Consider the following 13,579-nt stretch of genomic DNA (forward strand, 5'->3'; position numbering starts at 1 on the left):
TAAACGTGTCATTTAATATGTTTTAATGTTAGCAATACCTTCCGCCAAATCATAGTTCCTTAAAAAGCAGCTTGTTGCAACGTCAGAGTAACAAGCTCCGCTCACTTGCTGCACAGCCGGCAGTTCATTCCCCAGCTCCTTACACTAAATTCTAAAACTGTCATTACCACTGAGCAAGCTTTTTTGTTTTTTATTACGGCAGTTTTATGGCTCAGTCTGATTTGGTCAGACTCTGAAGATGAGACTACACGTTTGGCGAATGGTATTCGGTTCATGTCTGGCTAATTCCAGGTTGTTTAGGTTTTCTTCTGTCACAGCTGCCGACTGAAAAGCTTGCTCAGTGGGAATGACAGTTTTGGGAATTTAGTGTAGTCTGACCAAATCAACTGTAGGTCAAATGTGGTCTTAAAAGTATCCATTTTGTGTTTGTGCGCAAAGTAAGAAGTAAAAACTTTCAAATGACTTGAGCATTTCCTACAGCTGTCAAACTTGTTGCTTAGCAACGGTGTCTTAGGGAAGTGATACAATGTTTGTGAAAAACCTGTGATGTTTATGGCAAAATATCAGCACAGTTAGAACGCCTCTTAACCAATCAGCTTGCGTGGCCGGAAGTAACTGTTGTATAATGGAGAAATAAGTGCTTTAGATTTACAATATCTGTGTAGAATGATTTGTTTTCATCCCCTGATTGGTCCGAGAGCTGTTTACAGGCTATAGCAGCATGAGTTGCCATGATGTAGCCCTGCAAAAAGTGATGTACTTTTGTAAGTCACACAAGAGTTGGACTGAACTAAGCTTAAAGCTTAAAGTTAGCTGGCCAAGCAAGAAATCCTGCTTCATGAGGCAGGCTCCTAATACAGCAGATGCACACTCTTTGCAAACTTTGCAAATTTAAAACGTAAACCTATTTGTTTTTGCTGTACTGTTAAAATTAGACCTGACTCAATTTATGACATTTTAGCTGATGATCAATTGCTGTGTAAATAATTTTAAATAACAATTTAATTGACCCAAATAAACAAACATTAATCACCAATACCCTGTATGTGTGTTACTGCAACAAATCAGAAACTAGAACTTTCATTGTCTTAACAAATGTGTTTTCATGCAGGAAAGACATGTAGGTTCTTTTATAAGTGTCTCTGGAATGGAGCATTTCACATTCAAACCACTCTAAAGGACTTTGTTTACATTTTGAAAAACATTAAAGCCAGATTTGAGCAATAAATGAGAATTCAGTGCTTTGTTCACATGCAAATCTAATTCCTGCATTTTGTCAAATTATTTTGATGTGTGGTCTGCAAATTCCTTAGTGTTTACCCGGGTATCATTTAAGATAACACCTGGCAGCTGTTTACAGGAAATTCTACCAATTCCACTCTGATAAATCTGCATTATTAAATAGTTGAAATGAGAACAAAGTCAGCGTGATTTGCTGTGCAATGGTGCATCAAGATTGTAATGTCTACAACACAAATATAGCCAAAATAAACTGTGAATCTCCTACTGTGATGTTATTGGTAAAATCAGAAAAAGCTTACTCATCATAAAAGCATCGTCTCAGGCGTCAGGCAACATAAAATTTTGAATACCGCTGGTCAGATTACATGTTTTTTTTTTTTATTTAAGTGCAAATCCACTTAACACTTCCTCTACAGGGAATGAACTTAAATATGGCTTTTATTTCAGATTTTGGTGCCTAGTTTTTATTTATTTGATAAGTTTAAAAAATTAGAAAAAATAACTTTTGCAGAGGCCATATTTTATGTTTTTTTTCCAGTTTCTTAAAATGAGCAAATAAACAGTAAATGTGCATTAAAATGTACAGAAGTGCACAAAATAAATGTAATTTTCCCAGGTGTGTGGAAATTTTTTGTATATGACTGCATTTGTGAGGTGGCTTTTACAGGCATTGAATGCTTTAGATGTCTGTTTCTTATCACTATATAACTAGCCCCATCTCTGAAATTATACAGATTTATAGCCTTTTTTGCCCTTTAAGCATAAACTTGACAGCTGTAGCACATCATAGGTTGTTGAATCAGAGAAAATGGATGTTAACAACTAGCTGTACTTTTGTCTTTCAGTAACACAGTCCTACGAAAAGATATTCGAGAACTTGATGGTGAGATGGCTCCAAAAGCAGATGCCAGCCTTAAACCAGGTAAGGGGGTCTAACATTGGACCAGGCTACATGCCCTATTCACTCTGAGAACATCTGCTAATGCTGTTTTTAAAGGTTTAATATAAATAGCATTTGGAATATTAATCACAATAGTTAATACAGCTTTACAGGCGGAATTAGATTAAATATATACCTACTGTTTTAGTTGGAAAAAAGACTGGACTTCAATTTGAATATTTGCATGTTTACATATGTAAGAACGCATTCATACAGACTTGTTGCATTTATTTCATATCTACTGTTGATGGATTCATCATCTCTTCAGGAAACAGCCATAGCTTTAACTTTTGTGTACACATTAAGTCATGCGTGCCCAGTATAGCTTTTTTTAAAGTAGCTGAAATTTTGTTGGGTCCAAAGTTGTTCACTTATTTTAAGCACAAAATAGATGTCTGTCGGTTGTGACAGTCAATATGACTGTAAGTTCTGAATTGTCACATTTCTCAAGCTAAAAAAAACAACAGAAACTCTTAAATAGAGTCTTATATAGGGGTAGAACATTTTACAATACCCAGTGTGTCATGATATTTAGATTTTCAGACAAAAATAATTTTACTAGTGCAAAATAATAAAAAAAACGTACGAATTCCAAAATTAAAAGTTGTCCATATTGCCCTGCACTAAATTTGGTTAAACAGAACAAATTCTAATCTCTTTGTAATGAAACACATTTTAATTAATCGAATAAACTATTGATTAACCAAACTAGATATTGGATGGAAACTATAAATACTGGGCTTTTTCAAGAACAGGACACTAATAGGACTGTCAAAGTTTCTGCATTAGTATCTCCAAAATGATAACTTTACAGGAGAAGGAAAAACCCTACCTTAATTTTAATGTAAGTTAATGGACGCAGACTTTTTTCACTTTTGGTCCAGTCATTGTGAAATTTACACACAGTGTAAGTATATCAGAAATCTAACCTTGAATGTAAGTTTTCAAAAAATCAAGAATAAGATCATTGACGTCATTGAAGAACAGTTACAAACGAATCTGAAATTTTACAACAGACCCAACTGAAATTAATAGAAATGCCAGTAACTAGCCTTACCTAACACTGCTGAACTGCACAGGTGAATTGAGGTATCTGCCATTTTTGCTCCTCAGTAATTGTGTGAATGTGCGGGTTTGTGTGTGCATGGGTTTAACCAGCACTGGACGCAGCTTGGGATTTCCAGAGAAATGGTACTGTGCCCAGCATATGGAGGACAGAGGTCAAAGATGAAAGTTCCAGCAGTGAGGATGATGAGGAGGAAGATGAAGAGGTGCAGGAGGATGATGGCAGTAGTGAGGAGGAAGAGGTGAGAATTCACGCAATTTCATTAGCCAGACATACCGTACACAGTGTTTTAAAACCTCAGCAATACTGCTGTGCCATGTGAACCAGCGCGGTACACGTTGGGGCCCATTCACACCAAGTATGTTTTCAGGTAGAGATGATTTTTAAGTTGGTGGGACCTTCACACCTAGTCCATTGTGTTTTTTCTAAGTACTCTGAAAACTGTTTTAAGCACTGCAACTAAACTATGTAGGCACTGGGTACATCGTGTTCTTAAAAAAAAAAAAGACAACACGGGGAGTTCCACAGCCTCTTACAAGAGCTAGCTGCATGACAAGTGATTCTACAGGTATTTCCCTCTGTCAGTGGGTGAATTTGAGGCACTGCTTGTGCTTGTTGTTCCTTTCATTAAAAAGGGGCGAATGAACTATGGTTAAATGGCCAGGGCCTGCCAGTGGGCCCAAAGTTTTATTACACAGTTTTATAACCTAAGATTACGTCAACCAGTTTGCATTGAAGTCTCTGTAGTTACTGAATAATAAGCCTTGGGTTGTAACAAGCCTGGGTTTTTAAGGGGTTAAATATAGTTGCTGTAACATACTCACCATCAATCATTGCCTTTCATCTGTGGTCGTCCACATTTTCTTTAACCTCTGCAATTTTTTATTCAGCATTTGTTTTTTCTATAAGCTTTGTGCTCTGCTACAAGCAAGATTAGCTGTTCTGCCACCGTCCTCAAGCACATTTGTTTAGGCTGCAACCATGACAAAGGAGCTCTGATTGGTCAGCCAGATTTTTAACACATCCGTACAACGTGTCAGTTTCGGACTCAATGTGAAACACAGCATTAATACACGTGTTGGTTTTCAAAACTTGACCTGCATTCTTTTCAGTGAGATATCGGTCAGCCATCGATGATGGACGATGCCATTGTCTGTCAGCTCAACCCTATTTTTAATTATTTTGAGGTGTCTTCTAGAAAGGCTATGTTGTTGTTTTCATTTAGAATGTCAGCGGGAGTGGATATTTAGTTGCTAGACTGTTGTCATGCTTAGTTATTTCTCATGTGGACACAATGTTTTTACAACTTCATTTCCAAAAAAGTTGGGATGCTGTGCAAATTGTAAATAAAGACAGAATGCAATGATGTGCAAATCATTTAAACCCTATATTTAATTGAAAATAGTACAAAGACAACATATCAAATGTTAAAACTGAGAGATGTTGCTGTTTTTGAAAAATGTACATTTGGAATTTGATGCCAGCAACATGTTTCACAAAAGTTGGGGCAGGGCATGTTTACCACTGTGTTGCATTACCTCTTCTTTAAACAACATTCTGTAAGTGTTTAGGAACTGAGGAGACCACCTGCTATAGTTTTGAAAGTGAAATGTTTTCACATTCCTGCTTGATATAGGATTTTTGCTGCTCAACTGTTCAGGGTCTCCTTTGTTGCATTTTCCCTTTCATAATACTCCAAATGTTTTCAGTGGGTGACAGGTCTGGACTGCAGGCAGGCCAGTTTAGGACTCTTTTACTTCAGAGGCATGCTGTTGTAATACGTGCAGAATGTATTTGGCATTGTTTTTCTGAAATAAGCAAGGCCTTCCCTTAAGCCGTCGTCTGGATGGCAGCATATGTTGCTCCAAAACCTGTGTATATATCATTCAGCATTAATGGTGCCTTCACAGATGTGGACTATTGCACCCCCATACCATCAAGTATGCTGGCTTTTGAACTGTGCCGGAGGACGCAGTGTTTGTGATTTCCAAAAAGAATTTTAAATTTTGATTTGTCAGACCACAGAACACTTTCAACTTTAGTCCATCTTAAATGAGCTCGGGCATGGCAGCAGTGTTCTGGATCACTTTTCTACTTCACTTTTCTGCTTCAGTCCATCTTAAATGAGCTCGGGCTTGGCAGCAGTGTTCTGGATCCTGTTTATAAATGTTTTTTTTTCTTTGCATGGTATTAAATTGCATTTGTGGTTGCAGCGACGAACTGTGTTCGCAGACAGTGGTTTTCCGAAGTGTGTATATGTTGTGTGTGTGCGTGTATATGTGTACACAAATGTGTGTATATTGAGTATATTGAGTAACAGATTTGAATGTGGCATGGCCAGTTAGATTTTAGAACCAAAACTGTTTTGCAATGGTGAATTCTGGGACAGCAGTACCACATCATTTTATGTATCAGTACAGTCACTTTACTGTTGTGCTAATCTTTTTTTGATGGGCCTTATTCACAAAGTGATCTTAAGAATAAATTTCGGTAACACCTTACTGTAGGGTACAGTTCATAAGGCTACATGACATCTACATAAGCTTGTCATGACAAATGACGTAACTCTACATAAATGTTTATTAATGCTTATTCCAATAGGCGTTCTCTGTCATAAAGGTTACTTTGATCAAAATTGGCTAAAGTGTAACAAAAATCTAAAGTGTAACATCTATAGCGAATAATGTCTATTGGAATAAGCATTAATAAACGTTTATGAAGGGTTATGTCAGTTATCATGACAAGCTTATGTAGGTGTCATGTAGCCTTATGAACTGTACCCTACAGTAAGGTATTACCGAAATTTCTTCCTAAAACCGACTTGCACAGTTTTGTAATGGCAATGACGTTAACCAACCAAAGACACTGCCACTGAACCTATCCTTTTGAACGCACTGATCAAAATAAAATGGATCAGCTTGTGGAATTCGAGCTTTCTCTGAGTCACCGTGTTTTTTCTTGTTTGATGCAATGTGATTTCTGAGCAAGGGTGCACAGACTTTCAAAGTGGAATTCAGATTGCAATGGAAAGTTCAGATTGCAATATTTTTTGCTCGGAGTAACAGTAAAATACGACTAAAGTAAATGAATGGTACTTTGTGATGCAAACAAAATAAAACCAGTGAATTTCTAATTAAATGTAACAGCACTATTGAGAAATCATGTTAGTAATGGAAAACGTTAAATGACACCCTTTTCTGGGTAGACATAAAATGTTAAGCTGATTAAAAAAAGATTTAATATGAGATGGCAGCAGGCAGTTAAGGACACATTCTTTGTGTAATGTTAGTTTCACTTCTCTAGAAGGCCTTACTCAAGAATTTTGGTATAAATAGTACTTGCATTAAATAAAGGGAAGAATTTAATATCTTGTCCATAGTAACAAAATTCTCTGACTTTGCTCTCGATATAGATCTTGGCTATTAAAAGCAGTTAGCAACTTCGGTGTACTCTTTGATCAAAAACTTTCTTTTAAAACTTTTTTTCCACATCTGTAATATTATACATTTTCACCTTATGTAATGTCTTCATCAAATGCTGACAATGAAAGATGCAGACACTCTGCTCGGTGCCTTTTATATGGCCCTCTGGACAATTTGCAACACTCTTTATTTTGGTATTCCTGCTAAAACTCTCTTTAATATATTCAAAATTCAGTTCACTAACTACCCACTCCTTTTGTGTATTCATTTTAGACCTTTCCTTCTAAAATCCAAGTCTGGTACACCTCAGCTTATGGAGCTTCCTCTCTTTTACTCTCGCGTCATCCAAAAGGAGCCCTCTGCATAGACTAACTGGCACTGACTCTAATTTCATTTTCCACTGTGCAGGAGGAGGTGGAGCCATTCCCAGAGGAGAGAGAGAACTTCCTCCAACAGCTTTACAAATTCATGGAGGACAGAGGTGGGTATTGATGTCTTAGCCTCGGTATACCATAGACATACACTTTTGGGACGGAAACCACAGTGAGAGGTTTGCTCACATTTTACAGGAAAGCCTTTCTTATACTTTGTGATATATGCTGCATTGGCAAATCATTACTCAAGGTGGATGAGTTATTCCATTAGCATGAGGTGAATTACTGAGTGCTGTTATTACTAAGGGAGCTCTGGTTTCAGCCAGTAACAGAAGAGACTTGTCAGACTTGTAAAAAAAAACTATAGACTAATCACAGATCACGGATCTCGTTGATAATTGCTTAAATTACAGTACCTTCCAGGTTCGTACTAATCCTGCTCCAGTAAGGGTTTAGCCTCAGTATATTGTAAGCGTAAAGTTTCAGTGGAAAAACCATGATTTTTAGTCTGAGTTAAAATTTCTGAATTATATCTTAACCAAGAATGGTGGCATTTTCATATGTATTTGTGTGTGACTAAAGAATCAAGCATGGTCTTTCACCCATTCTCTCTTTTCAGGCACCCCTATCAACAAAAGGCCAGTGCTAGGCTACAGGAATCTCAACCTCTTTAAGCTCTATAGGCTGGTGCACAAGCTTGGAGGGTTTGACAGTGTGAGTAATGGTTTATACTAAAGATGCATCAGTACCTTTTTTCTCAGATTGAGTACAAATATGAGTATGTTTTTAAGTACTTGCCGATATTGATACTAATAGCGTAATGGGTAACCTACTTTTTTAGCTCAGCTACATTAGCTTGTGCCACACTGTGCACTGAAACTAAAACCAGGCAGTGATATACATGGATATGATAATACAGTCTCTCTACAGCCTATTTAACAAACACAAATTAAAAAAAAAAACCTAATCAAACTATATCATATTAATGATTGAGTTATTTAGCACACTACTCCAGTGTACTTTTTTGAGTGTATTAGTTGTGTACTATACTCCAGTTTACTATTTTTTTTATTCAGCAGCTTGAAAAGATCTATTTTTACTGAATATTTAAAAAGCACAAAAAAGCAAATGAGCTAGTTAATTGCCTCTTGATTACTTTGCTCAGGTGTCATGAGTTGGAATGTGTTGCAAACCTGTACTCTGTAGGAGCCCTTTTGTATTACACCTGCCTCAGCAAGAACTCTTGATTTTACGCACTTATAAAATTTTCACAAAGCCAAGGACTAAACACCTACGTAATAACAGACTGTGCAGAGCCTTTCAAAGATTCTAAAATGCATTATTGTAAAACAATAAAAATGATTAATACAATAAACAGGATCCTTTTCTTCCTGTAAGAAACACTTACAAGAATAAGAGGAAAATATGCATTATCATAATGCTAATTGCCAAATAACCATTGTAGATTCATCAAGAAGATTTTAATTGATGATTATTATTTTTAATCAACTAATCATGAGAGTTCTAGTTTTAATTTCTTGTCCCTTTGGGACACTGTTTCAAAACTTACAAAATGTCACTTTAAATTAGCGTTGTTTTCTGGTCTTTGATTTCACGCTGTTATTTTCTGCTCCTAATTCTCTTTTTTATGCTGTTCTTTGTGGCAGATTGAGAGTGGCTCTGTCTGGAAGCAAGTTTATCAAGATCTGGGAATCCCTGTGCTGAACTCAGCAGCAGGCTACAATGTCAAATGCGCCTACAGAAAGTATGCACTTATGTACAATAAAAATTACCATTAGTTTCTCTTAGAAGTGTGTTTTGAGTTAGTTTTCTGTTCTTTTCTAAAAGTGTAAAACTTGTCTGTGGGAATCAACAGCTAAATCTAAAGAGCCAGTCCAGCTTGGACTGAACACATGTTCGAGTGCTTTCTGAGCTCACAGACAGCATTGTAACCTATTATGCGTCTTTACATTTTGTGTGCAGGTATCTGTATGGCTTTGAAGACTACTGCACATCAACAGGGATCACATTCAGAATGGACCTCCCATATAAAGCAGTTGAGCAGCAGAGTTCTCAGGCTGAGGGCAGCGTTGATGGGGTAGTGGAGGCCAGCAGCAGCGCTGCTGTTTCAGCCTTGGACGAAGCCGGGGATGAGCCAAAACCTGAGCAAGAATCAGACGTTTCCACCAGCCAGTCTGTTGTAAAGGTATCAACAGCTAATTTCTCTGAATCTCAACAGAGATGAGTAGAGTGGCCTTAACCCTCAGTGAAGTAAGCATATTATTACTTCATAGAAATAATGACTCATGTAAAAAAAAAAACTCAGTTCCCTATAGAACTGCAGTAAAACTTCTTTGTACGTTCAGCATCAGCATAGAAACTGATGTTCGAAGGGTGCTGTTCTTCTTTCTTCTCTTCTTTTGGGATCCTTTAGATTAAAAACAAATACTAGCGCTCCAAATTTAATAACAGCAAAGCAGTCCTGGTGCTGAACCACCAGGACAGAATGAAATGAATCCCATTAAAGGAACTGGGAGCACTGGGAATGTGTGAATGACTAAAATTTAACTGAGTTTTCTCACAAATACCAGTGATGGTGTATCATACAAATTAATGTCCATCTAGTTCCATTCCAAAGCAAGAAAGTTTTTTTTTTTTTTTTCTTCTCCTGTAAAGTTACCATTTTCGAGACAATTTTTGTGACAATATGTAAATGAGTAAATGTAACTTGTTACTACTCACCTCTACGTTCCAGTAGCTCTCTGACACTGTTAATTCGGACTAAACTTGTTATTTGAAACAGTAGTTCTAAGAGTTATAATTCTGTGGCTATATTACAGGAATGTATAACTGGTTAGCTAATTGATCTTTCCCATTTTCTGTAGCGTTAATTTATCCTCATACATTGTATTAAAAATCTTTTAGCAAATACAGTAACCTAAATATCATTTAGCTTATCTCAGAGCCAGCATAACTCAACTCAATTTTGACATTGAGCTGTGAGTGTGGTCTTCCACAAAGAGTAATACAAAGCTTACATCTTAAGAAATGAAATAAAAACTCCTATCACATGATCAGGATAGCATGTCAGGCATTGTCTTACATGATGCTATAAGATAAGATGCTGTAAAATAAGATATAATTCCAAAATTAAGTGTAATATGTAATTTTTGTAATTTTATTGTATTTTTTCAAATAAACAGCCACGTTTAAATCAAATTTTCTGATTATTTGCTGCCATTGCTGCAGTTTTTTATTCAGAATGTTTTATTAACATTGACACACATTTTGCAATGTGAATAAATGTGACAGCATTACACTGGTTAATGCCAGTGAATGTGTAATGCTACCTGTTATGGTTGCCTATGAATACCACAATTAGCAGTTAGTGTTTAGGAAAAACTAGGATTCTTCTGTAATACTCTTTACATATCTAGAGTTAGGATAAGATAAATTAATTTAGGAAATCTTGTTCTGTAATAGCTGCTGTTTTAAATTCAGTCCTAACTGAAGTTATCATGGTAAATAAACAGATAAGATGTCGTGTTAGAATGTTTCTGTAGTAAGGCATCTGATACTTATTAGATCAGACAAATTTGTTAAACGTGTATAATTACTGTATCTCTCAATAGGAGGAGACATCTGAAGTAGCAGGGCCTTGCAGGACCAAAGTGGACACAAGCAGCTTAAAGGAGGACGACAAGGGTTCCAGTGATGAAGAAGAAAATGGTACTGATGAAGAGTCACACAAACACAAGACTAAAGAAACTGAACCAACAACAGAATGTCCTTGCTCAGAGAATGTAAAGGAGGAGCCGTGTGAGGAGCAGAACAAGGAGCTGTCAGGGTAGGTGTAAACTGCAAAATCAGGCTACATTGCCCATCATACCACTGTGACAAGTTCAGAGGGGAGAGATAAATTTGTTGGGCTCTATCTATCTATCTGTCTATCTATCTGTCTGTCTATCTGTCTATCTATCTGTCTATCTATCTGTCTATCTATCTGACCGATTGAGTTTTTTGAATCGTTTGTGTTGTAAGAGAAAACAGTAGGATTTAAAATGCGCATAATTATGCAGATTGACAGCTGCTGATTCACTGAGAAGTTTTTCTTTTTTGGTTAGCTTATTCAGTTTAATCAACCATTCAGAAAACCCTAACAAAGATGTCTGTTATGGGTAGAGAAAGAAACAGTACCTGTAGTGTGCAACAACTTTAAAGCAGATCTTCAAGACCAGGGATCTCAAACTCTAATTACCTTGGGGCCAATAGCTAGGTGGTGTTTGAAAAAACGCATGAAAAGTGTGCCTTTTTTCCCCAAGTGTGAATTTTATCTACATAATATATACACTGATTTAAGCGCATCCTGGTCAGTGTTTAATAGCAATTCGTCTGCTACCACAGACCACTACTGTTACTAAAATAAATAATAATATTACTATTATTATTATTATTATTATTATTAGAAGTAGTTAGTAGTAGTAGGTAGAAGAATCAATACATTGTGTTTTAGCATTAGCATTCCTGCTAAATGCCAGTGAAGTTATTCTGAGTAGAGATGCACTGATGCCCCTTTTTTCCCTTTCGATACAGATACCCAGTCCTTAAATATATGCCGATGCCAACTCTATCTAACCTAACTAACCTAGAAGTCCTGATATTATACAAATATATTTTTAAAATATTTAATTTTGATAAAATCATGTTATAATCACATAAAAATGTTCTGTGTCACAAATTATACATTCTCAGCTTGACTGAATGGCATTAACATGTTGAATTATATATATTACATGCTACAGAAAATAGATTTACTATGTATATTTAGTATTGTACTTAAGTAAATGTAATATATCTTTATTGTGCAAAACTGTTAAAAAAAAAAAGAACAGAACAATATATATAAAAGCCTGTGGTGTGTAAACATAAGCACACGGCAGTTTCTATAGCTTGGCAACAGTGCTGAATATTGTTTCACATCTGAATTTCTCAAGTCATTTGTCTCGCACATCCGTCTCATTCACTTGCGCTACATCTCTGAGGGTCAGACTTTGTCAGAGTTTAGGAAATATCATCATTGTTCATGGTGCTATTAGCAGCAACTTTGTGTTTTTCTGGCTTGGTTGAAGCATAAGGCTGTGAGACCCTGCTGCTGAGTGACACAGCTGACCGATGGAGGTGCACCACAGGCAGGGCCTGGCTAACGGGCTGCATTGCTAAAGGCCAACTTGAAGCTAAATGCTATTATTACGCCAAGAGCCCATTCGCCAGTTCCTGATGCTCCCTTAATAACAAACTGGACTAATATTAACTCAGACTGTAAGTGACTACACAGTGGCAGATAAGCGATTTACCGAAAGAAGACTGGCTCAGCCATTTAGGTAAGGGGCTCCCATTTGAGTATTTTTCCCACGAAATACTGCCGTTACAGATTTTGCTATGGGCATTTTTTCTGCAGCTCGTCATCCCACACCACTGCTGTGTTGTTGTGTCAGCTTTGTAAAAAATAAATCTGTAAATCTGAAAGAGTGAATTATCACTCGTTTCTCAAACCGAAGACACAAGACAGGATATGTAAGTTCTCAGTTAATGTGCGGAAGAATGCATTACCAAACTAGAAAAGAGCCTTTCCAGAAGAAGAATTTTGTTGCCACTGCAGCTGGCATCAGCGCTGTTGTGGGTAGTTAGTAACCAGCCAACTTGGGACCCTCCAAATACCAGGGGGTATTTCACACACCAAATCTGTTTAAACAGTGATTAAAAAGTTAGTAGCATACAGTCTTAACTTAAATGCTTAATGGCCCGTACTAAATTTAGTTCACTGTTAGCAATGCTAACATTTTAAAGGTGTTCTTTAAACTAGTTCTTTAAACTAATCCAGGGAAGCAGCTCACAGATCTCTCCTTTGTGATCTCTGTTTGTCTCTCCTTCTCTCTATTGTTCTTTTTTTTCTTTTGTTGCAAGAGAGTGAGTTTTGGATCTCATCAGATGGACTGAACATTTGTAACACACGATAATTATCTCCACTACCCTTCGCCTCCCACAGCTTTGTTTCCCAAATCCTTGCATTTAGCTACCTTTTTTGTATCCAGCCATGTAGAGTTCGGCTGAGTGAATGAGCTTGAAGCTAGCATTTATGACTTGATTCCTTGACTTCATAATGTTTTTTTAAAAAGATGCCTTTTAATATGTGCTAGTCCCCATGTTTGGACTTTAATGCTTTGTTCTTTTTCTAAGGTAGGGTTAATGTAGCTGACTGCCTGAGGTTTAATGTATTTTGTGGTGTGCTTCAGTACTTGTCTGGCCTAACTGTAGTCTTTTGCCTGTAGACATGCTACTCTGATTAGCACTTGTCCTGTGTTGGGATTTGTGCTGTTGGTTCGAATGCTCTGAATTAGATTTTATTAGTGCTGATATTGCACCACACTTGGTGTGTGTGACTTGACACTGTTTTTTCTCTTTAATTCACTTTTGTTTGAATAACTATTGACACAGTTTTGCTGTTTGTTGGGAGACACTGAAGGTTCCACCAAGT

At 36.8% G+C, this 13,579-nt stretch overlaps 1 protein-coding gene across 3 annotated transcripts in view; it reads left to right on the top strand.

Annotated features, from left to right (window-relative positions):
- The window catches only part of arid4b (AT-rich interaction domain 4B), an 80,779-nt gene that overhangs the window by 56,016 nt on the left and 11,184 nt on the right, over positions 1–13,579 (top strand). For all 3 annotated transcript variants that reach the window (XM_036574749.1, XM_036574747.1, XM_036574748.1), the window contains exons 10-16: positions 2,088–2,164; positions 3,341–3,489; positions 7,079–7,151; positions 7,664–7,758; positions 8,712–8,809; positions 9,028–9,250; positions 10,677–10,891. In XM_036574749.1, coding sequence (XP_036430642.1) covers positions 2,088–2,164; positions 3,341–3,489; positions 7,079–7,151; positions 7,664–7,758; positions 8,712–8,809; positions 9,028–9,250; positions 10,677–10,891 — 930 coding nt within the window. The remainder of the gene's footprint in view (positions 1–2,087; positions 2,165–3,340; positions 3,490–7,078; positions 7,152–7,663; positions 7,759–8,711; positions 8,810–9,027; positions 9,251–10,676; positions 10,892–13,579) is intronic.

Source organism: Colossoma macropomum, unplaced genomic scaffold (genome assembly GCF_904425465.1).
Source record: "Colossoma macropomum unplaced genomic scaffold, Colossoma_macropomum, whole genome shotgun sequence".
Classification (NCBI taxonomy): domain Eukaryota; kingdom Metazoa; phylum Chordata; class Actinopteri; order Characiformes; family Serrasalmidae; genus Colossoma; species Colossoma macropomum.